Source organism: Oncorhynchus masou, chromosome 13 (genome assembly GCF_036934945.1).
Source record: "Oncorhynchus masou masou isolate Uvic2021 chromosome 13, UVic_Omas_1.1, whole genome shotgun sequence".
NCBI lineage: Eukaryota > Metazoa > Chordata > Actinopteri > Salmoniformes > Salmonidae > Oncorhynchus > Oncorhynchus masou.
Window position 1 is genome coordinate 92,546,397 of NC_088224.1, and position 26,114 is coordinate 92,572,510.

The 26,114-nt window shown below is 44.8% G+C and overlaps 1 protein-coding gene across 1 annotated transcript in view; it reads right to left on the minus strand.

The window, feature by feature from the left end:
- The window catches only part of LOC135553231 (1,4-alpha-glucan-branching enzyme-like), an 85,216-nt gene extending 61,323 nt beyond the window's left edge, over positions 1–23,893 (minus strand). The window contains exons 1-3 of the mRNA XM_064985405.1: positions 23,813–23,893; positions 15,590–15,774; positions 9,794–9,924 (exon numbers count right to left, since the gene is read on the minus strand). Of these exons, the coding sequence (XP_064841477.1) occupies positions 9,794–9,924; positions 15,590–15,774; positions 23,813–23,888 (392 nt within the window). The 5' untranslated portion in view covers positions 23,889–23,893. The remainder of the gene's footprint in view (positions 1–9,793; positions 9,925–15,589; positions 15,775–23,812) is intronic.
- Positions 23,894–26,114: the final 2,221 nt, after the last annotated feature.

A 26,114-nucleotide genomic window follows, 5' to 3' on the forward strand; every position in this document is an offset into this window, starting at 1 on the left:
CCCCCATCCTCCCTACCCCTACCCTAGGCCACCCCCATCGCCGCCTACCCCCATTGCTCTAACCCCTACCTACCCACCCCCATCACTCTAACCACTACCTACCTGCCACCCCACACTCTAACCACTACCTACCCCTCCCACCTCTACCCTCTACCCACCCCCATCGCTCCCTACCCCTACCTACCTACCCACCCCCATCGCTCCCTACCCCTACCTACCCACCCCCATCGCTCCCTACCCCTACCTACCCACCCCCATAACCCCTACCCCTACCTACCCACTCCCATCGCTCCCTACCCTACCTACCCACAGCCCCATCGGGTATGACAAAATCCCTGCCCTAACCTACCTACCCAGTTTAGGATCAATAAGCCCCTCAAGGGGGTTACCTACCTACCCACCCCCATGGCTCCCTACCCCTACCTACCTACCCACCCCCATCGCCCCTACCCCTACCTACCCACCCCCATCGGGCCTCCCATTCCCTACCTACCCACCCCCAGTCCCTACCCCTACCTACCCACCCCCATCGCTCCCTACCCACCCCCATCACTCGCTCCCGCTAGTGGCCCTAACCCATTGTTTCTGCAGGTCACAGATCTGCAAGGTGAAAGCAATATGGTGGACGCTTCACCACTCTACTGCTCGTACCTACCCAGACTCTTCACAACGCCAAACATGGCCAGGTTTTGACTGAGTGATTAGGGACCATCTGACATCAGTGTCAACCTGTAGAGGGCCAGAGCAGTTGCCAGTCAGTCCAGGAGAAAAGCTCAGTAATTAGGCCCATTGATGACTTGAAAACAATCTGTCCATGACCATGATTGCAATCGGAATGCCTTCCAAATTGCAGCCTATTCCCTTTATAGTACACTACCATTGACCAAGGCCTATACTGTAGGTTATTTGAGACAAGGAGTGTTATAGCAGCCCACTGAGAGTGGACTGATGGGCTCTTAGAGAAATATGTTCACATCTCAGTAATCAAGTCCCAGAACCCTTTGTGATTTCTTTGTTATACCGTATTATAAACTGGGTGGTTCGAACCCTGAATGCTGATTTTTTAAATCTTTTATTTTACCTTTATTTAACCAGGCAAGTCAGTTAAGAACAAATTCTTATTTTCAATGACGGCCTAGGAACAGTGGGTTAACTGCCTGTTCAGGGGCAAAACGACAGATTTTGTACCTTGTCAGCTCGGGGTTTTGAACTTGCAACCTTTCGGTTACTAGTCCAATGCTCTAACCACTAGGCTACACTGCCGCCCCAGAGAATAGGGTTCCATTTATAGATAATAGGGTTCCATTTATAGGGAATAGGGTTCCATTTGGGACATACGCCCATATCAAAGACATATCTACTCTGATAGGTAGAGCTCTTCTCCCACCACAGGACCCCACTAGGGTTTCAGAAACCTGCTGGATGAAACAAAGTGCCTAGAGAACCCACCAGATGAGAGAGAGAGAGAGAGAGACAGAGAGAGACAGAGACAGAGAGAGAGAGAGAGAGAGAGAGAGAGAGACATAGAGAGAGAGAGAGAGAAGAGAGAGAGAGAAGAGGGAGAGAGGAGAGGGAGAGAGAAGAGAGAACTACAGCGCGAGAGAGAGAGAGAGACAGAGAGAGAGAGAGACAGAGAGAGAGAGAGACACAGAGAGAGAGACAGAGAGATAGAGACAGAGAGAGAGAGAGAGAGAGAGAGAGACAGAGAGAGACAGAGAGAGAGAGGAGAGGGAGCTACAGCGAGAGAGAGCGAAAGAGAGAGAGAGAAGAGGTAGCTACAGCGAGAGAGAGAGCGAAAGAGAGAGACAGAACGAAAGAGAGAGAGAGAGAGAGAAGAGAGAGCGATACAGAAAGAGAGAGTAAGAGCGAGAGATAAAGAGAGAGAGAGAGATGGGTAGATAGAGAGATAAAGAGAGAGCGAGGGAACAGAAAAACAGTGATGGTTGGAGTGCCTCTGGAAAAGCTGATGTAGACTGAATATCAATAGGCCGTGGTTTATTCCCCCTCTTCTTATGGTGGTTTGCTGCTTTGACTTTGGAGGAAACTTTCCCTTTCCTCCTTGATCCTCCCGTGTTGAAAAGAAAATCTCAGAAGACAAGACAGAAGAGGAGTGAGAAAACAGTTCCTGAACCAAAAGGAGAGGATCCCGAGGTTAGTCTCTGACTCACTTCTTCTATCTAGGGACGACCAGGCACCTACACGCTGGGGCCATTAATACTAACCAGACGTCGTCTCTTCTCTGTTTGTTGTGTTCGTGGCCTGGGAAGGATTAAACATGGATGTTGTACTGGACACTCAAAGGCCGAAGACTCGCAGCAGAATATCTGACAATAGACTGGTGTCCTGTCCAGGGGGTGTCCAGTCCATCAATGTGCCTCGCTACAAAAACAGGAGAAAATGTCCTGTCCAGGGGGTGTCGTGAGACAGATAGAACAGAGCTAGAGTAGAGACAGACAGACAGACAGAACAGAGCTAGAGTAGAGACAGACAGACAGAACAGAGCTAGAGTAGAGACAGACAGACAGACAGAACAGAGCTAGAGTAGAGACAGACAGACAGATAGAACAGAGCTAGAGTAGAGACAGACAGACAGATAGAACAGAGCTAGAGTAGAGACAGACAGACAGATAGAACAGAGCTAGAGTAGAGACAGACAGATAGAACAGAGCTAGAGTAGAGACAGACAGACAGACAGACAGACAGACAGAACAGAACTAGAGTAGAGACAGACAGACAGATAGAACAGAGCTAGAGTAGAGACAGACAGATAGAACAGAGCTAGAGTAGAGACAGACAGACAGACAGAACAGAACTAGAGTAGAGACAGACAGACAGACAGACAGAACAGAGCTAGAGTAGAGACAGACAGACAGACAGACAGACAGACAGACAGAACAGAGCTAGAGTAGAGACAGACAGACAGACAGACAGAACAGAGCTAGAGTAGAGACAGACAGACAGAACAGAGCTAGAGTAGAGACAGACAGACAGACAGAACAGAGCTAGAGTAGAGACAGACAGACAGACAGACAGACAGACAGACCAGAGCTAGAGTAGAGACAGACAGACAGAACAGAGCTAGAGTAGAGACAGACAGGCAGAACAGAGCTAGAGTAGAGACAGACAGACAGAACAGAGCTAGAGTAGAGACAGACAGACAGACAGAACAGAGCTAGAGTAGAGACAGACAGACAGACAGACAGAACAGAGCTAGAGTAGAGACAGACAGACAGAACAGAGCTAGAGTAGAGACAGACAGACAGAACAGAGCTAGAGTAGAGACAGACAGACAGACAGAACAGAGCTAGAGTAGAGACAGACAGACAGACAGACAGAACAGAGCTAGAGTAGAGACAGACAGAACAGAGCTAGAGTAGAGACAGACAGACAGACAGACAGACAGACAGACAGACAGACAGACAGACAGACAGAACAGAGTTAGAGTAGAGACAGACAGACAGACAGAACAGAGCTAGAGTAGAGACAGACAGATAGAACAGAGCTAGAGTAGAGACAGACAGACAGACAGACAGAACAGAGCTAGAGTAGAGACAGACAGACAGACAGACAGACAGACAGACAGACAGACAGACAGAACAGAGCTAGAGTAGAGACAGACAGACAGACAGAACAGAACAGAGCTCAGAGCAGCTTGGGTGGACAGCCGAGATAAACCATTTGAAACAGAATCAGAAAGCGTTAGAGAGTGAAAAGCCTCAGGTGACCATGATGGAGGGGGCAGGACAACAAGACTATAAACATCATGTAACTCCAGTCCAGGTGTGGAGCAGGAGAGCTAATGGAGGGGGCAGGACAACAAGACTATAAACATCATGTAACTCCCAGTCCAGGTGTGGAGCAGGAGAGCTAATGGAGGGGCAGGACAACAAGACTATAAACATCATGTAACTCCAGTCCAGGTGTGGAGCAGGAGAGCTAATGGAGGGGGCAGGACAACAAGACTATAAACATCATGTAACTCCAGTCCAGGTGTGGAGCAGGAGAGCTAATGGAGGGGGCAGGACAACAAGACTATAAACATCATGTAACTCCAGTCCAGGTGTGCAGCAGGAGAGCTAATGGAGGGGGCAGGACAGCAAGACTATAAACATCATGTAACTCCCAGTCCAGGTGTGGAGCAGGAGAGCTAATGGAGGGGGCAGGACAACAAGACTATAAACATCATGTAACTCCAGTCCAGGTGTGGCAGCAGGAGAGCTAATGGAGGGGGCAGGACAACAAGACTATAAACATCATGTAACTCCCAGTCCAGGTGTGGAGCAGGAGAGCTAATGGAGGGGCAGGACAACAAGACTATAAACATCATGTAACTCCAGTCCAGGTGTGGAGCTGGAGGGGGCAGGACAACAAGTCATCAGGTGTGGAGCAGGAGAGCTAATGGAGGGGCAGGACAACAAGACTATAAACATCATGTAACTCCAGTCCAGGTGTGGAGCAGGAGAGCTAATGGAGGGGGCAGGACAACAAGACTATAAACATCATGTAACTCCAGTCCAGGTGTGGAGCAGGAGAGCTAATGGAGGGGGCAGGACAACAAGACTATAAACATCATGTAACTCCAGTCCAGGTGTGCAGCAGGAGAGCTAATGGAGGGGGCAGGACAACAAGACTATAAACATCATGTAACTCCAGTCCAGGTGTGGAGCAGGAGAGCTAATGGAGGGGGCAGGACAACAAGACTATAAACATCATGTAACTCCAGTCCAGGTGTGGAGCAGGAGAGCTAATGGAGGGGGCAGGACAACAAGACTATAAACATCATGTAACTCCCAGTCCAGGTGTGGAGCAGGAGAGCTAATGGAGGGGGCAGGACAACAAGACTATAAACATCATGTAACTCCAGTCCAGGTGTGGAGCAGGAGAGCTAATGGAGGGGGCAGGACAACAAGACTATAAACATCATGTAACTCCAGTCCAGGTGTGGAGCAGGAGAGCTAATGGAGGGGGCAGGACAACAAGACTATAAACATCATGTAACTCCAGTCCAGGTGTGGAGCAGGAGAGCTAATGGAGGGGGCAGGACAACAAGACTATAAACATCATGTAACTCCAGTCCAGGTGTGGAGCAGGAGAGCTAATGGAGGGGGCAGGACAACAAGACTATAAACATCATGTAACTCCCAGTCCAGGTGTGGAGCAGGAGAGCTAATGGAGGGGGCAGGACAACAAGACTATAAACATCATGTAACTCCAGTCCAGGTGTGGAGCAGGAGAGCTAATGGAGGGGGCAGGACAACAAGACTATAAACATCATGTAACTCCAGTCCAGGTGTGGAGCAGGAGAGCTAATGGAGGGGGCAGGACAACAAGACTATAAACATCATGTAACTCCAGTCCAGGTGTGGAGCAGGAGAGCTAATGGAGGGGGCAGGACAACAAGACTATAAACATCATGTAACTCCAGTCCAGGTGTGGAGCAGGAGAGCTAATGGAGGGGGCAGGACAACAAGACTATAAACATCATGTAACTCCAGTCCAGGTGTGGAGCAGGAGAGCTAATGGAGGGGGCAGGACAACAAGACTATAAACATCATGTAACTCCAGTCCAGGTGTGGAGCAGGAGAGCTAATGGAGGGGCAGGACAACAAGACTATAAACATCATGTAAGAGCCCAGTCCAGGTCCCAGTCCAGGTGAGCAGCAGAGAGCTAATGGAGGGGGCAGGACAACAAGACTATAAACATCATGTAACTCCCAGTCCAGGTGTGGAGCAGGAGAGCTAATGGAGGGGGCAGGACAACAAGACTATAAACATCATGTAACTCCAGTCCAGGTGTGCAGCAGGAGAGCTAATGGAGGGGGCAGGACAACAAGACTATAAACATCATGTAACTCCAGTCCAGGTGTGCAGCAGGAGAGCTAATGGAGGGGGCAGGACAACAAGACTATAAACATCATGTAACTCCAGTCCAGGTGTGGAGCAGGAGAGCTAATGGAGGGGGCAGGACAACAAGACTATAAACATCATGTAACTCCAGTCCAGGTGTGGAGCAGGAGAGCTAATGGAGGGGGCAGGACAACAAGACTATAAACATCATGTAACTCCAGTCCAGGTGTGGAGCAGGAGAGCTAATGGAGGGGCAGGACAACAAGACTATAAACATCATGTAACTCCAGTCCAGGTGTGGAGCAGGAGAGCTAATGGAGGGGGCAGGACAACAAGACTATAAACATCATGTAACTCCAGTCCAGGTGTGGAGCAGGAGAGCTAATGGAGGGGGCAGGACAACAAGACTATAAACATCATGTAACTCCCAGTCCAGGTGTGGAGCAGGAGAGCTAATGGAGGGGGCAGGACAACAAGACTATAAACATCATGTAACTCCAGTCCAGGTGTGCAGCAGGTGTGGAGCAGGAGAGCTAATGGAGGGGCTAATGGAGGGAGCAGGACAACAAGACTATAAACATCATGTAACTCCAGTCCAGGTGTGCAGCAGGAGAGCTAATGGAGGGGGCAGGACAACAAGACTATAAACATCATGTAACTCCAGTCCAGGTGTGGAGCAGGAGAGCTAATGGAGGGGCAGGACAACAAGACTATAAACATCATGTAACTCCAGTCCAGGTGTGGAGCAGGAGAGCTAATGGAGGGGGCAGGACAACAAGACTATAAACATCATGTAACTCCCAGTCCAGGTGTGGAGCAGGAGAGCTAATGGAGGGGGCAGGACAACAAGACTATAAACATCATGTAACTCCAGTCCAGGTGTGGAGCAGGAGAGCTAATGGAGGGGGCAGGACAACAAGACTATAAACATCATGTAACTCCAGTCCAGGTGTGGAGCAGGAGAGCTAATGGAGGGGGCAGGACAACAAGACTATAAACATCATGTAACTCCAGTCCAGGTGTGGAGCAGGAGAGCTAATGGAGGGGGCAGGACAACAACAGACTATAAACATCATGTAACTCCAGTCCAGGTGTGGAGCAGGAGAGCTAATGGAGGGGGCAGGACAACAAGACTATAAACATCATGTAACTCCAGTCCAGGTGTGGAGCAGGAGAGCTAATGGAGGGGGCAGGACAACAAGACTATAAACATCATGTAACTCCAGTCCAGGTGTGGAGCAGGAGAGCTAATGGAGGGGCAGGACAACAAGACTATAAACATCATGTAACTCCAGTCCAGGTGGAGAGCTAATGGAGGGGGCAGACAACAAGACTATAAACATCATGGAGGTGTGGAGCAGGAGAGCAGGGGGGACAACAAGACTATAAACATCATGTAACTCCAGTCCAGGTGTGGAGCAGGAGAGCTAATGGAGGGGCAGGACAACAAGACTATAAACATCATGTAACTCCAGTCCAGGTGTGGAGCAGGAGAGCTAATGGAGGGGGCAGGACAACAAGACTATAAACATCATGTAACTCCAGTCCAGGTGTGGAGCAGGAGAGCTAATGGAGGGGGCAGGACAACAAGACTATAAACATCATGTAACTCCAGTCCAGGTGTGGAGCAGGAGAGCTAATGGAGGGGCAGGACAACAAGACTATAAACATCATGTAACTCCAGTCCAGGTGTGGAGCAGGAGAGCTAATGGATGGGGGGCAGGACAACAAGACTATAAACATCATGTAACTCCAGTCCAGGTGTGGAGCAGGAGAGCTAATGGAGGGGGCAGGACAACAAGACTATAAACATCATGTAACTCCAGTCCAGGTGTGGAGCAGGAGAGCTAATGGAGGGGCAGGACAACAAGACTATAAACATCATGTAACTCCAGTCCAGGTGTGGAGCAGGAGAGCTAATGGAGGGGGCAGGACAACAAGACTATAAACATCATGTAACTCCAGTCCAGGTGTGGAGCAGGAGAGCTAATGGAGGGGCAGGACAACAAGACTATAAACATCATGTAACTCCAGTCCAGGTGTGGAGCAGGAGAGCTAATGGAGGGGGCAGGACAACAAGACTATAAACATCATGTAACTCCAGTCCAGGTGTGGAGCAGGAGAGCTAATGGAGGGGCAGGACAACAAGACTATAAACATCATGTAACTCCAGTCCAGGTGTGGAGCAGGAGAGCTAATGGAGGGGCAGGACAACAAGACTATAAACATCATGTAACTCCAGTCCAGGTGTGGAGCAGGAGAGCTAATGGAGGGGGCAGGACAACAAGACTATAAACATCATGTAACTCCAGTCCAGGTGTGGAGCAGGAGAGCTAATGGAGGGGGCAGGACAACAAGACTATAAACATCATGTAACTCCCAGTCCAGGTGTGGAGCAGGAGAGCTAATGGAGGGGCAGGACAACCAGACTATAAACATCATGTAACTCCAGTCCAGGTGTGGAGCAGGAGAGCTAATGGAGGGGGCAGGACAACAAGACTATAAACATCATGTAACTCCAGTCCAGGTGTGGAGCAGGAGAGCTAATGGAGGGGCAGGACAACAAGACTATAAACATCATGTAACTCCAGTCCAGGTGTGGAGCAGGAGAGCTAATGGAGGGGGCAGGACAACAAGACTATAAACATCATGTAACTCCAGTCCAGGTGTGCAGCAGGAGAGCTAATGGAGGGGGCAGGACAACAAGACTATAAACATCATGTAACTCCAGTCCAGGTGTGGAGCAGGAGAGCTAATGGAGGGGGCAGGACAACAAGACTATAAACATCATGTAACTCCAGTCCAGGTGTGGAGCAGGAGAGCTAATGGAGGGGGCAGGACAACAAGACTATAAACATCATGTAACTCCAGTCCAGGTGTGGAGCAGGAGAGCTAATGGAGGGGGCAGGACAACAAGACTATAAACATCATGTAACTCCAGTCCAGGTGTGGAGCAGGAGAGCTAATGGAGGGGGCAGGACAACAAGACTATAAACATCATGTAACTCCAGTCCTGGTGTGCAGCAGGAGAGCTAATGTCCTTTCAGGATGTTGTGTGAGAAACAGAATGTAATCGAAAAGCACTCTGGACCGGTTGGATCTTGTTGTTTACCTCTTCTTCCTCTGAGTGGCGCGCTCATCTGTCTTCTGCTCTAATTGGTTCCTCCACACACGCACACGACACACACACACACACACGACACATTTACCACACCCACGACACATTTACCACACACACCCCGTAGCGTCGGAGCACACACACACACACACACACACACACACACACACACACACACACACACACACACACACACACACACACACACACACACACACACACACACACTTGACTGTACAATGTTTACGGTGGTGCTTCATAATGCCATCCAGCACATTGATTAGTGTTCCCCGACTTCAGAGAGCATCTCCTCACACATCAGAGCACCGGGAGGGAGAGACGCGGCCCCAGGTCAATGGAAACATGGCACTGGAAACACAACTCTGTGTGTGTTCCCACGCTACGGGGTGTGTGTGGTAAATGTGTCGTGTGTGTGTGTGTGTGGTAAATGTGTGTGTGTGTGTGAATCCAGGTACCTAGGATGTTTTGTGCATTTATACCCACAGATCAGCCCAACCTCCCACCTACCCACGCACACACACACCCCTACACACACCCACAACCCCCCCCCACACACACACCCCTACACACACCCATCCGCACCTGCACCCCCACAACCCCCCCACACACACACACCCCTACACACACCCATCCGCACCCCCACAACCCCCCCCCCCACGCACACACAGACACCCACCCCTACACACAACCCCCGCCCCCCCACACACACACAGACACACACACCCCCGCCCCCCACACACACACAGACACCCACCCCTACACACCCCCCCACACACACTGGACACTCATACATAGCCATAAGGATACTTCCCGGGCGAGGCCACAGCCACCCTGTAGTTGGTGTGGCTCCTGGTTGGGTGGAAGTTCAGCAGAAACAGCACGTTGCCTCTCTCGAACACTATCACCTTGTCTCCCTCGTGCTTGGCACTCACAAACGCCTGCAAGGAGCACAGTCACAAGAGAAACATTACAGTAACGTACCACATCACCCTAATCAATACAAGGAGCACAGTCACAAGAGAAACATTACAGTAACGTACCACATCACCCTAATCAATACAAGGAACACAGTCACAGAGAAACATACCACATCACCCTAATCAATACAAGGAACACAGTCACAGAGAAACATACCACATCACCCTAATCAATACAAGGAACACAGTCACAGAGAAACATACCACATCACCCTAATCAATACAAGGAACACAGTCACAGAGAAACATACCACATCACCCTAATCAATACAAGGAACACAGTCACAAGAGAAACATTTCGGCCATTATTAACGTCATCGATACTCAACGATGTCAGTTTTTGTTACTACCTATCCATCAACAGGGGTTTCATAGAAGCACTGTGGACGAGCTTTATTTCTGTCCAAAAAAAACCACAAGTCAAAAACCACTGAGATAAATCGTCCAGTTTAAAAGTTATGGGAAGTCACATGTTGAAATAGACATATGTACGCGAGTGATAGGCAGTTTATTCCCTAACCTCCATCCCATCCAATCCTCCCTCTATCCCTCCGCCTGTCTGTCCAATCACAAAAGAGCTTATCTCTCGCTCAACAGTGAATATTCTAGCTATGTAATTGGCTTGGGGGGAGGGGGGGGTAAGGCATTGTGGGAAACTGGACTGAGCTATAAATAGTTGTCTGGGTGACATTGTTCATCTCCCCTAATAACACGTTAACAGTAGCTGGATACGTGCTAAACAGCACCCTATTACGTATGGGACCTGGTCAAGAGTAGTGCACTATATAGGGAACAGGGTGCTGCTGGAGACGGGGTCAACTAACACTCTTCCGTGTTTCACTCAGTCTAACATTATACAGCCATGATAACCCAGTCTAACATCATTATACAGCCATGTTAACTCAGTCTAACATTATCATGATAAGCCATAACATTTAACCCAGTCTAACATCATTATACAGCCATGTTAACCCAGTCTAACATCATTATACAGCCATGTTAACCCAGTCTAACATTATACAGCCATGTTAACCCAGTCTAACATTATACAGCCATGTTAACTCAGTCTAACATTATACAGCCATGTTAACTCAGTCTAACATTACACAGCCATGTTAACCCAGTCTAACATCATTATACAGCCATGTTAACCCAGTCTAACATCATTATACAGCCATGTTAACACAGTCTAACATTATACAGCCATGTTAACTCAGTCTAACATTATACAGCCATGTTAACCCAGTCTAACATCATTATACAGCCATGTTAACCCAGTCTAACATTACACAGCCATGTTAACCCAGTCTAACATTATACAGCCATGTTAACTCAGTCTAACATTATACAGCCATGTTAACCCAGTCTAACATCATTATACAGCCATGTTAACTCAGTCTAACATCATTACACAGCCATGTTAACCCAGTCTAACATCATTATACAGCCATGTTAACTCAGTCTAACATCATTACACAGCCATGTTAACCCAGTCTAACATTATACAGCCATGTTAACTCAGTCTAACATCATTATACAGCCATGTTAACTCAGTCTAACATCATTATACAGCCATGTTAACTCAGTCTAACATCATTATACAGCCATGATTAACCCAGTCTAACATCATTATACAGCCATGTTAACCCAGTCTAACATCATTATACAGCCATGTTAACATTACAGCCAGTCTAACATTACACAGTGTTAATGTCATTACACAGCCATGTTAACTCAGTCTAACATTACACAGCCATGTTAACCCAGTCTAACATCATTATACAGCCATGTTAACTCAGTCTAACATTATACAGCCATGTTAACCCAGTCTAACATCATTATACAGCCATGTTAACCCAGTCTAACATTACACAGCCATGTTAACTCAGTCTAACATTATACAGCCATGTTAACTCAGTCTAACATTACACAGCCATGTTAACCCAGTCTAACATCATTATACAGCCATGTTAACCCAGTCTAACATTACACAGCCATGTTAACTCAGTCTAACATTATACAGCCATGTTAACTCAGTCTAACAATTATACAGCCATGTTAACCCAGTCTAACATCATTATACAGCCATGTTAACTCAGTCTAACATTACACAGCCATGTTAACCCAGTCTAACATCATTATACAGCCATGTTAACTCAGTCTAACATTATACAGCCATGTTAACTCAGTCTAACATTACACAGCCATGTTAACTCAGTCTAACATTACACAGCCATGTTAACTCAGTCTAACATTATACAGCCATGTTAACTCAGTCTAACATCATTACACAGCCATGTTAACCCAGTCTAACATCATTATACAGCCATGTTAACCCAGTCTAACATTACACAGCCATGTTAACTCAGTCTAACATTATACAGCCATGTTAATCCAGTCTAACATCATTATACAGCCATGTTAACCCAGTCTAACGTCATTATACAGCCATGTTAACTCAGTCTAACATTACACAGCCATGTTAACCCAGTCTAACATCATTATACAGCCATGTTAACTCAGTCTAACATTACACAGCCATGTTATCCAGTCTAACATCATTATACAGCCATGTTATCCAGTCTAACATCATTATACAGCCATGTTAACCCAGTCTAACATCATTATACAGCCATGTTAACACAGTCTAACATTACACAGCCATGTTAACCCAGTCTAACATTACACAACCATGTTAACCCAAGTACCTGCTGCCTGTATGTTCACCTACAGGCCCTTCACTCACTTAGCTTTACTTAGGGTGCAATTTGGGATGTACCCTCAATAGACTGATCCAGTTGGGAGAGGAACACTGCCCGCCCTCTACCCTACTAACGCATAGCTCCAACACAACCTCCAAACCCACCTCTAAACACCAATAGCAACTGAGCCCTTTGGTCTGAGGGGAATGAGGCAACATTAAACCAAAGTCATGCTCACTATGCAGCATAACCAATGCAATGTATTGATTGGGGAGGTGGGTAGCCTAGTGGTTAGAGCGCTGGCCCAGTAACCGAAAGGTTGCTGGATTGAATCCCCGAGCTGACAAGATAAATATCAGTCGTTCTGCCCCTGAACAGGCAGTTAAACCACTGTTCCTAGGCTGTCATTGAAAATAAGAAATTGTTCTTAACTGACCCTCCTTGTTAAATAAACATTAAATAAAGAAATACAAAAATGGATAGACTACTGAAATAATTCAATGCGCTGACACAGTGTGATTTGGATGTATTGTTGTCTCTATCTTCTTGCCTTTTGCTCTGTTGTCTGTGCCCAATTATGTTTGTACCATGTTGTGTGCTGCTACCATATTGTGCTGCTGCCATGTTGTGTTGCTACTATGTTGTTGTCATGTGTGTTGCTGCCATGCTGCGTTGTTGTCTTAGGTCTCTCTTTATGGAATGTTGTGTTGTCTCTCTTGTTGTGATGTGTGTTTTGTCCCATTTCTTTTTTTTTTTTTTAATCCCCTGTCACCGCAGGAGGCCATTTTGCCTTTTGGTGGTAGGTTGTCTTTGTAAATAAGAATTTGTTCTTAACTGAGTTGTCTAGTTAAATAACGATTAAACAAAATAATATAAAAAATTGCATGATCAGTTGTTGGCTAGATCTGTGAATGGATAAAAGCATCTGCTAAATGGCAAATAGCAGCGTCCTTCATGTCTCCTCGCCATCTGTAGTAACAGGAACAATAGCAGTAGTAGTAACAATAGTAGTAACAGTAACAATAGTAGTAACAGTAACAATAGTAGTAGTAGTAACAATAGTAGTAGTAGTAACAATAGTAGTAACAGTAACAGTAACAATAGTAGTAGTAGCAGTAACAATAGTAGTAGCAGTAACAATAGTAGTAACAGTAACAATAGTAGTAGTAGCAGTAACAATAGTAGTAGCAGTAACAATAGTAGTAACAGTAACAGTAACAATAGTAGTAGTAGTAGTAACAGTAACAATAGTAGTAACAGTAACACTAGTAGTGGTAGTAGTAACAGTAGTAGTAACAGTAACAATAGTAGTAGTAGTAACAATAGTAGTAACAGTAACAATAGTAGTAGTAGCAGTAACAATAGTAGTAGCAGTAACAATAGTAGTAACAGTAACAGTAACAATAGTAGTAGTAGTAGTAACAGTAACAATAGTAGTAACAGTAACAATAGTAGTAACAGTAACACTAGTAGTGGTAGTAGTAACAGTAGTAGTAACAGTAACAATAGTAGTAGTAGTAACAATAGTAGTAGTAGTAACAGTAACAATAGTAGTAGCAGTAACAGTAACAATAGTAGTAGTAGTAACAACCGTAGTAACAGTAACAATAGTAGTAACAGTAACAATAGTAGTAGTAGTAACAATAGTAGTAGCAGTAACAGTAACAATAGTAGTAGTAACAGTAACAGTAACAATAGTAGTAACAGTAACAATAGTAGTAGTAGTAACAGTAACAATAGTAGTAACAGTAACAATAGTAGTAACAGTAACAATAGTAGTAACAGTAACAATAGCAGTAGTAGTAACAATAGCAGTAACAATAGTAGTAGTAGTAACAAATAGTAGTAACAGTAACAATAGTAGTAACAGTAACAATAGTAGTAGTAGTAACAATAGTAGTAACAATAGTAGTAGTAGTAGTAATAGTAGTAACAGTAACAATAGTAGTAACAGTAACAATAGCAGTAGTAGTAACAATAGTAGTAACAATAGTAGTAACAGTAACAATAGTAGTAACAGTAACAATAGTAGTAGTAGTAACAATAGTAGTAGCAGTAACAGTAACAATAGTAGTAGTAGTAACAGTAACAATAGTAGTAACAGTAACAATAGTAGTAGTAGTAACAATAGTAGTAGCAGTAACAGTAACAATAGTAGTAGTAGCAGTAACAGTAACAATAGTAGTAGTAGTAACAATAGTAGTAACAGTGACAGTAACAATGAATGTATGCAGTTGTGTGTGTGTGTGTGTGTGTGTGTGTGTGTGTGTGTGTGTGTGTGTGTGTGTGTGTGTGTGTGTGTGTGTGTGTGTGTGTGTGTGTGTGTGAGTGCATGTAGCTGTGTGTGTGTGTGTGTGTGTGTGTGTGTGAGTGTGTAGCTGTGTGTGTGTGTGTGCGTGTGTGTGTGAGTGTGTGATTGTGTGTGTGTGTGTGAGCGTGTGTGTGTGAGCGTGCGTGTGTGTGTGTGTATGTAGCTGTGTGTGTGTGTGTGAGCGTGTGTGTGCGAGCGTGCGTGTGTGTGTGTGTATGTAGCTGTGTGTGTGTGTGTGTGTCTTGAGCGTGTGTGTGTGAGCGTGTGTGTGTCTTGAGCGTGTGTGCGTGTGTGTGTGTGTGTGTGAGCGTGTGTGTCTTGAGCGTGTGTGTGTCTTGAGCGTGTGTGTGTGTGTGAGCATGTGTGTGTGTGTCTTGAGCGTGTGTGCATGTGTGTGTGTGTGTGAGCGTGTGTGTGTCTTGAGCGTGTGTGTGTGTGTGTGTGTGTCTTGAGCGTGTGTGTGTGTGTGTGTGTGTGTGTGTGTGTGTGTGAGCGTGTGTGTGTGTGTGTGTCTTGAGCGTGTGTGTGTGTGAGCGTGTGTGTGTGTGTGTGTGTGTGTGAGCGTGTGTGTGTGTGTGTGTGTGAGCATGTGAGTGTGTGTGTGTTTCCTTACCGGTGGTGCAGCCAGCCAACCGTACTTGTCCTCGGTCCGGTTCATGTCCCGGTCAAAGTTATAGAGCTGTCTGTAACGGAGGTGGTCAGTGTCCAGCAGGTTGTACTGACGTCTGGCGTAGTGATAGCTCTCATTATTACCCTTCCTAGGGAAGTCCAGCCACTCTGGGTGGCCAAACTCATTACCTGGAGAAAAAAACACAAAATCATTTTTTTTTTAATAGAAAAGAAGAAAAAAAGACACGTTTATTAGGGAATGTTTAAAGGGGGCAATCTGAGATTGGTACAACCATTTTTTTTTTACGTCTAAATTAATGATATATATATAGCCATTAATTCTTGAAGAAAATCATTTGGAAATGCCTCATGAGCTTATTTCAACAGTTTTACCTAAAATAGAAGCATTAACCCATTACAGTCTAAACTGGGGGAGGGGAGTTCTACTAAGCTATATGTTTTCAAACCAAGGATAATTTTGATGTTTGATTTTGAATTTTAAGAACGCTTGAAGTATTTAAACAAATATATTTTATAAAAAAAACGTTTGGCCCTACTGCTACAGTATAAGCCAATATAAACACATTGAATAACAGATAGTCGTTACTGCTATTAGTCCATAGAAACACATGGAACAACAGGTAGTCCTTACTGCTATTAGCCAATAGAAACACATTGAATAACAGATAGTCCTTACTGCTATTAGCCCATATAAACACATTGAATAACAGATAGTCCTTACTGCTATTAGCCCATAGAAACACATTGAATAACAGATAGTCATTACTGCTATTAGCCCATAGAAACACAATGAATAACAGATAGTCATTACTGCTATTAGCCCATAGAAACACATTGAATAACAGATAGTCCTTACTGCTATTAGCCCATAGAAACACATTGAATAACAGATAGTCCTTACTGCTATTAGCCCATAGAAACACATTGAATAACAGATAGTCCTTACTGCTATTAGCCCATAGAAACACATTGAATAACAGATAGTCCTTACTGCTATTAGCTAATAGAAACACATTGAACAACAGATAGTCCTTACTGCTATTAGCCAATATAAACATATTGAATAACAGATAGTCCTTACTGCTATTAGCCAATATAAACATATTGAAATACAGATAGTCCTTACTGCTATTAGCTAATAGAAACACATTGAATAACAGATAGTCCTTACTGCTATTAGCCCATAGAAACACATTGAATAACATATAGTCCTTACTGCTATTAGCCAATAGAAACACATGGAACAACAGGTAGTCCTTACTGCTATTAGCCAATAGAAACACATTGAATAACAGATAGTCCTTACTGCTATTAGCCAATAGAAACACATGGAACAACAGGTAGTCCTTACTGCTATTAGCCAATAGAAACACATGGAACAACAGATAATCCTTACAGCTATTAGCCCATAGAAACACATGGAACAACAGGTAGTCCTTACTGCTATTAGCCAATAGAAACACATTGAATAACAGATAGTCCTTACAGCATTAGCCCATAGAAACACATTGAATAACAGATAGTCCTTACTGCTATTAGCCCATAGAAACACATTGAATAACAGATAGTCCTTACTGCTATTAGCTAATAGAAACACATTGAATAACAGATAGTCCTTACTGCTATTAGCCCATAGAAACACATTGAATAACAGGTAGTCCTTACTGCTATTAGCCAATAGAAACACATGGAACAACAGATAATCCTTCTGCTATTAGCCCATAGAAACACATTGAATAACAGATAGTCCTTACTGCTATTAGCCCATAGAAACACATTGAATAACAGATAGTCCTTACTGCTATTAGCCAATATAAACACATTGAATAACAGATAAGTATTAGCCCATATAAACACATTGAATAACAGATAGTCCTTACTGCTATTAGCCCATAGAACCACATTGAATAACAGATAGTCCTTACTGCTATTAGCCCATAGAAACACATTGAATAACATATAGTCCTTACTGCTATTAGCTAATAGAAACACATTGAATAACAGATAGTCCTTACTGCTTTAGCCCATAGAAACACATTAAATAACAGATAGTCCTTACTGCTATTAGCCCATATAAACACTTTGAATAACAGATAGTCCTTACAGCTATTAGCCCATAGAAACACATGGAACAACAGATAGTCCTTACTGCTTTAGCCCATAGAACCACAATGAATAACAGATAGTCCTTACTTATTAGCCAATAGAAACACATGGAACAACAGGTAGTCCTTACTGCTATTAGCCCATAGAAACACATTGAATAACAGATAGTCCTTACTGCTATTAGCCCATATAAACACATTGAATAACAGATAGTCCTTACTGCTATTAGCCCATAGAAACACATGGAACAACAGATAATCCTTACTGCAGAGATTCCACCAAATAATCTAAAGGAAGTTTGTTCTGAAGTGTCTGTCCTACAGTGCATTCAGAAAGTATTCAGACCCCTTGACTTATTTACATAAGTACTCAAACCCCTTGACTTATTTACATAAGTATTCAGACCCCTTGTCTTATTTACATAAGTATTCAGACCCCTTGACTTATTTACATAAGTATTCAGACCCCTTGACTGATTTACATAAGTATTCAGACCCCTTGACTTATTTACATAAGTATTCAGACCCCTTGTCTTATTTACATAAGTATTCAGACCCCTTGACTCATTTACATAAATATTCAGACCCCTTGACTGATTTACATAAGTATTCAGACCCCTTGACTTATTTACATAAGTATTCAGACCCCTTGTCTTATTTACATAAGTATTCAGACCCCTTGTCTTATTTACATAAGTATTCAGACCCCTTGACTTATTTACATAAGTATTCAGACCCTTTGACTTTTGACTTTTTCTGCATTATGTTACATTACGTCTTTATTCTAAAATTGATTAAATTATATATTTTTCCTCATCAATCGACACACAAAACCCCATAACGACCTAGTGAAAACAGGTTTTTAGAAATGTTTGCAAAAAAAAACAACAACACCGTATTTACGTAAGTATTCAGACCCTTTGCAATGAGATGTGAAATTGAGCTCAGGTGCATCCTGTTTCCATTGATCATCATTGAGATGTTGCTACAACTTGATTGGAGTCCACCTGTGGTAAGGTCAATTGATTGGACATGGTTTGGAAAGGCACACACCTGTCTATATAAGGTCCCACAGTTGACAGTGCATGTCAGAGCAAAAACCAAGCCATGAGGTCAAAGGGATTGTCTGTAGAGCTCTAAGACAGGATTGTGTCGAGGGGGAAGTGAACCCACAAAACGTCTGCAGTATTGAACACTGTTGCCTCCATCATTCTTAAATGGAAGACGTTTGGAACCACCAAGACTCTTACCTGGCCAAACTGAGCAATCGGGGGAGAAGAGCCTTGGTTCGGAAGGTGACCAAAAACCCGATGGTCACTCTGACAAAGCTCCAGAGTTCCCCTGTGAAGATGGGAGAACCTTCCAGAAGGACAACCATCTCTGCTCGACCAATCAGGCCTTTATCGTAATGGACAGACGGAAGCCACTCCTCAGTAAAAGGCACATGACAGCCCACTTAGAGTTAAAAGGCACCTAAAGGACTCTCAGACCATGAGAAACAAGATTGAACTCTTTGGCCTGAATGCCGAGCGTCACGTCTGGAGGAAACCTGACACCATCCCTACAGTGAAACATGGTGGTGGCAGCATCGTGCTGTGGGGATGTTATTCAGCGGCAGGGACTGGGAGACTAGTCAGGGTTGAGGGAAAGATGAACAGAGCAAAGTACAGAAAGATTGTCGAAGAAAACCTACTCCAGAGCACTCAGGACCTCAAACTGGGCCAAAGGTTCACCTTCCAACAGGACAACAACCCTAAGCACACAGCCAAGACAACGCAGGAGTGGCTTCGGGACAAGTATCTCAATGTCCTTGAGTGGCCCAGCCAGATCGACTTGAAACCGGTCGAACATCTCTTGAGAGGCCTGAAAACAGCTGTGCAGTGACGCTCCGCAACGATCCTGACAGAGCTTGAGAGTATCTGCAGAGAAGAATGAGAGAAACTCCCCAAATACAGGTGTGCCAAGCTTGTAGCGTCATACCCAAGAAGACTCAAGGCAGTAATCCCTGCCAAAGGTGCTTCAACAAAGTACTGAGTAAAGGGTCTCAATACTTAAATTTCCCCCATTTTTAAATGTTTTAATGCATTTGCAAACATTTCTAAAAACATGTTTTTGTTTTATTATTATGGGTTAGTGTATCGATTGATGAGGGGAGAAAAAAACAGTTTAATTTTAAAATAAGTCTGTAACGTAACAAAATGTGGAAAACGTCAAGGGGTCTGATCAGTAAGAGATCAGGAAATGTAATTTCTTCTCCATCTACGTGTTTATGGCACTAAACATCCCTGTCAAAATCAAACCAAATGGTATTGGTCACATACACATGGTTAGCAGATGTTAATGCGAGTGTAGCAAAATGCTTGTGCTTCTAGTTCCGACAGTTGCTGTAATATCTAACAAGGAATCTAACAATACCACAACAACTACCTTATACGCACAAATCTAAAGGGATGGAATAAGAATATGTGCATATAAATATATGGATGAGTGATGACCGAGTGACATTGGCAAGATGCAATAGATGGTATAAAATACAATATATACACATGAGATGAGTAATGTAAGATATGTAAACATGATTAAAATGGTATTATTTAAAGTGACTTAGTGATCCATTTATTAAAGTGGCTAATGATTGAGTCTGTATGTAGGCAAGTGTCTCTGTGTTAGTGATGGCTGTTTAACAGTCTAATGGCCTTGAGATTGAAGCTGTATTTTCAGTCTCGAGGTCCCCGCTTTGATGCACCTGTACTGACCTCGCCTTTTGGATGATAGCGGTGTGAACAGGCAGTGGATTGGGTGGGTGTTGTCCTTGATGATCTTTATGGCCTTCCTGTAACATCGGATGCTATTGGTGTCCTGGAGGGCAGGTAGTTTGCCCCCGGTGCTCTGTTGGGCAGACCGCACCACCCTCTGGAGAGCCTTGCGGTTGATGGCGGTGCATTTGCCATACCAGGCGGTGATACAGCCAAACAGGATGCTTTCAATTGTGCATCTGTAAAAGTTTGCGAGGGTTTTGGGTGACAAGACAAATTTCTTCAGCCTCCTGAAGTTGAAGAGGTGCTTTTCACCACACTGTCTGTGTGGGTGGACCATTTCAGATTGTCCGTGATGTGTACGCCGAGCAACTTAACTTTCCACATTCTCCACTACTGTCCCGTCAATGTGGGTAAGGCGGTGCTCCCTCTGCTGTTTCCTGAAGTCCACGATCATCTCCTTTGTTATGTTGACGTTGAGTGTGAGGTTGTTTTCCTGACAGCACATTCCGAGTGCCCCTCACCTCCTCCCTGTAGGCCGTCTCGTCGTTGTTGGTAATCAAGCCCACTACTGTTGTGTCGTCTGCAAACTTGGTGATTGAGGCGTGTGTGGCCATGTAGTCATGGGTGAACAGGAAGTACAGGAGAGGGCTGAGCACACACCCTTGTGGCACCCCAGTGTTTGAGGATCAGCAAAGTGGAGATGTTGTTTCCTGCCTTCACCACCTGGTGGCGGCCCGTCAGAAAGTCCAGGACACAATTACACAGGGAGGGGGTGGAGACTCAGGGGCTTAAGCTTAATGATGAGCTTGGAGAGTACTATAGTGTTGAATGCTGAGCTGTAGTCAATGAACAACATTCTTACATAGGTATTCCTCTTGTCCAGATGGGATAGGGCAGTGTGCAGTGTGATGGCGATCACATCGTCTGTGGACCTATTGGGGCGGTAAGCAAACTGAAGTGGGTCTAGGGTGTCAGGTAAGGTGGAGGCGATATGATCCTTGACTAGTCTCTCAAAGCACTTCATGATGACAGAAGTGAGTGCTACGTGGAGTCATTTAGTTCAGTTATCTTTGACCGTTTGGTACGGGAACAATCTTGAAGCATGTGGGGACAGCAGACTGGGAAGCGAATGGGTAGGAGGAGAAAGGGTTAAATAACAGTGTGAATGTATGTTGTCTGATGCAGCTGTATTGACCCAATGTGGAAATATATTGAGGACGCGGCTAGCGAAAGAAGAAGGTGTTTAGTTTGTCTGGAAGCCTGACGCAGCTAGGGAAAGAAGAAGGTGTTTAGTTTGTCTGGGATGCCGTTGGGCCAGCTGCCTTGCGAGGGCTAACACGTTGAAATGTCTTTACTCACATTGGCCACGGAGAAGGAGAGGGGGGAGCCCGCAGTCCTTGGAAGCAGGCCGCGTCAGTGACACCGTAATCTCCTCAAAGCAAAGCGGGCAAAGAAGGTGTTTAGTTTGTCTGGAAGCCTGTCGTCGGTGTCCACGACATGGCTGGTTTTCCTTTTGTAGTCCATAATTGCCTGTGTCTGAGCCGTTGAATTGCGACTCCACTTTGTCCATATACAAACATTTGCTTGTTTGATATCCTCGCATAGGGAATAACTATACTGTTTATATTCCCACCATCTTTCCCGCATCTTGAATGCGGCAGTTCTGCACGAATGCCGTCATCTATCCACGGTTTCTGGTTGGGGAAGGTTCTAATAGTCACAGTGGATACAACATCTCCAATGCACGTCCTTATAAACTCACTCACCAAGTCAGCGAATAAATCAATGTTATTTTCTGAGGCTTCCCTGAACATTTCCCAGTCCGCGTAATCAAAACAATCTTGAAGCTTGGATTCCGATTGGTCAGACCAGCGTTGAATGGTTCTTGTCACGGCTACATCCTGTTTGAGTTTTTGCCTATAGGATGGTAGGAGGAAGACGGAGTCATGGTCGGATTTGCCGAATGGAGGGCGGGGGAGGGCCTTGCATGCATAGCGGAAATTAGAGTAGCAGTGATCCCATGCAGGTGCTACAGTCAATGTGCTGGTAGAAATGAGGTAGCCTTGTTCTCAAATTAGCCTTGGTAACATCCCCAGCGACAATAAACGCAGCCTCGGGATATATGGTTTCCAGTTTACATAGAGTCCAGTGAAGTTCTTTCAGGGCCGCTGAGATGTGCTTGGGGGGGATAAACACGGCTGTGACTATAATCGAAGCGAATTCTCTTGGGAGATAATACGGTCGGCATTTGATTGTAAGGAACTCTAGGTCAGGTGAACAAAAGGTCTTGAGTTTCTGTATGTTGTTATGATTTAAAACCATGAGACGTTAATCATGAAGCATAACACCCCCGCCCTTCTTCTTACCAGAGAGATGTTTGTTTCTGCCGGCGCGACACATGAAGAAACCTGGTGGCTGTACCAACTCTGACAACACATCCAGAGAGTCATGTTTCCGTGAAACAGAGAATGTTACAATCTCTGATGTCTCTCTGGAAGGCAACCCTTGCCCTAACTTCGTCCACTTTGTTGTCAAGAGACTGGACATTGGCGAGTAATATACTCGGAAGAGGTGGGTGGTGTGCCTTCGAAGTCTGACCAGGACCAGGCTCCGTCTACCTCTTCTGCGGCGACATTGTTTTGGGTCGGCCTCTGGAATCAGATCCAATGTCCAGGCTGGAGGTCCGAACAAAGGATTCTCTTCTGGAAAGTCTTATTCCTGGTCGTAATGATGGGAAATTGTCAACACTTTATATTTCCTGGGCTTACAATGTAAGAAATAATACATAAAAAAAAAAAATACTGCATAGTTTTCTAAACCGGGGGAGGGGGTCTATTAAATGAATTGCTTTAAGAAGGTCATACCAATGATCATTTTGTCATTTGACCACTTGAAGTATCCCCCCAAAAAATGTTATAAAACAATTATTTGATGAAGAATTATATTTGGCCTTTACTGCTATTAACCCATACAAATGCAGTTTCACTACATGGAACAGATAGTCCCCCTAAAAAACATTTCTAAAGGAAGTTTGTTCTGAAGTGTCTGTCCTATATCTTAGAACTACATGTATTTAACCACTCACAGGTTCCATATACTATACCCCCATTAAAAAATTATTAAATTAAATTATTAAACTTTACTTATTAAACTATACTATACTATACCCCCATTAAAAAATTATTAAATTAAATTATTAAACTTTACTTATTAAACTATACTATACTATACTATACTCCCATTACAAAAAAATGTAACTGGTACTGAGCGACCTTCCGAGGAGTCTTGTGAGGGCATCCTAGAGTAAACCAACAGAAATGTACATGTTCGTGAGAGTCTCACCTTTCCATAGAGGGGTCCATAATCGTTTCAGATTGCTACAGACGATTTTGTAAGACCGATTCTTGGGATGCCTCATGGTCTGGCAAAACACCACTCTAGCTCTGACACTTTCCCCCTCAGATGAGGAAGTGCAACAGTGGCTTGAGACACATACAATGCAAAAAAAACCACACACACAAAAAAAACATATCTCTCTTAAACTGACAGATTTTTTATGGGGATATTTGTATTATGCTAATTAGATTTCAGCGGCGGCGAGGACATCGACCGCAGGGGGATTTAAACACCATTTACCCTCTCATAAACCAATATAATTAGTTTGTATCTATTCCAAGGAATCATCATTAAATACATATGTAAAAATGGATTCCACCTGTATTCACCCAAGAAAAAGTATTTTTTTCAATAGAGACACATAATTAATCAACGTTTAATCCACTATTAAATACTACTGCTGTATACTCTAATCTGAAGTTTATTGAATTTTTTATTTAATTTCCAGTTGTACATCAACATCAAAACAACACAAAGTTCACAGGGGGCCCGAGGCCACCGCGGCCCACCTTTTTATCAAGGTAACACGATTTAACGTTGAACAACAGTGTTGGTGACAAACTAAGACAAAACTCTCACAAGTTGTCCTCCCTTAACGTGCCCTCACCAGCATCCCCAGAATGATGCCCTCTTTCATGCAGAAACCACATCAAAGCTGTTGAACCAAAAGGAATCTATTATCTCCATAAAAGACAGTCAGGGGGAGCTACTGCACAAACCAACTCCCTGAGCTTTCATTGCAGCCTCAGAGTTTTCCTGCTCCCGATGTAAGTTATGCAGAATTAATTCAGCAGGATATTTATAACATTTGTTCATAATGGAGAGTTAGAAACAGTTTGAAACTTTCAGATGATTCCGAGGAAAGAAAGAGGAAACCACGTTCCAAATGGCGCCCTATTCCCTACGCAGAGCGAACCATATTGGAAGGGGTAAAAAGTAGTGCACCAAATAGGGAATAGGGTACCATTGTTTGACACAGCAACAAAAACTCATTGGTGGAGATCATCTTCTAAATCCATTTTTTATGAATAACTTCCTGTTTCTTAAAGAATTAGAACAGACTGAGAACAGAGTAGGTAGGGGGAGGAAGAGAGGACATACACAGAGGGAGAGGAGGAGGAGGAGGAGAGAGGAAGAGGAGGAGGAGAGAGAGAGGGAGAGGAGGAGGAGAGGACAGACAATGAGGGAGAGGAGGAGGAGGAGAGAGGGAGAGGAGGAGGAGAGAGAGAGGGAGAGGAGGAGGAGAGAAGAGGGAGAGGACAGACAATGAGGGAGAGGAGGAAGAGAGAGGGAGAGGAGGAGGAGAGGACAGACACAGAGGGAGAGGAGGAGGAGAGAGAGGGAGAGGAGGAGAGAGAGAGGGAGAGGAGGAGGAGGAGAGAGAGGAGGAGGTGAGAGGGAGAGGAGGGGAGAGGAGGAGAGAGAGAGGGAGAGGAGGGAGGAGGAGGAGAGAGAGAGGAGGAGGAGGAGGAGGGAGGAGGAGAGAGAGAGAGAGAGAGGAGGAGGAGAGAGAGAGGGGAGAGGAGGAGAGAGAGAGAGGAGGAGGAGGAGGAGAGAGGGAGAGGAGGAGGAGCGAGAGAGAAGGAGAGAGGAGGAGGGGGAGGAGAGAGAGAGGGAGAGGAGGAGGAGGAGGAGAGAGAGAGGGAGAGGAGGAGGAGGAGGAGGGAGAGGAGGAGGAGGAGAGAGAGAGGGAGAGGAGGAGGAGGAGAGGGAGGGGAGAAGGAGAGGACATACACAGAGGGAGAGGAGGAGGAGGAAATGAGAGGGAGAGGAGGAGGTGAGAGAAGGAGAGGACATACACAGAGGGAAAGGAGGAGGAGGAAATGAGAGGGAGAGGAGGAGGAGGTGAGAGAGAAGGAGAGGACAGACACAGAGGGAAAGGAGGAGGAGGAGAGGCGAGACGAGGCAAGGTGGAGAAGAGGAGAGACAGCAGGAGAGGACAGACACAGAGGAGGAGAGACAGACACGGTGTGTAGAAGAGGAGATAGAGGGAGAGGAGAGAGGAAAGAAAAAGAGAAGAGGAGAGAGGACAGAGAGAGGGAGAGGAGACAGAAGAAGAGGATAAACAGAGGGAGAGGAGAGGAGAGAGGAAAGAGAGAGGGAGAGGAAAGAGAGAGGAAGATGAGACAGAGGAAGAGGAGAAACCGAGGGAGAGAAGAGAGGAAAGAGAGAGGGAGAGGAGAGAGGAAAGAGAGAGGGAGATGAGACAGAGGAAGAGGAGAAACAGAGGGAGAGGAGAAGAGGAGAG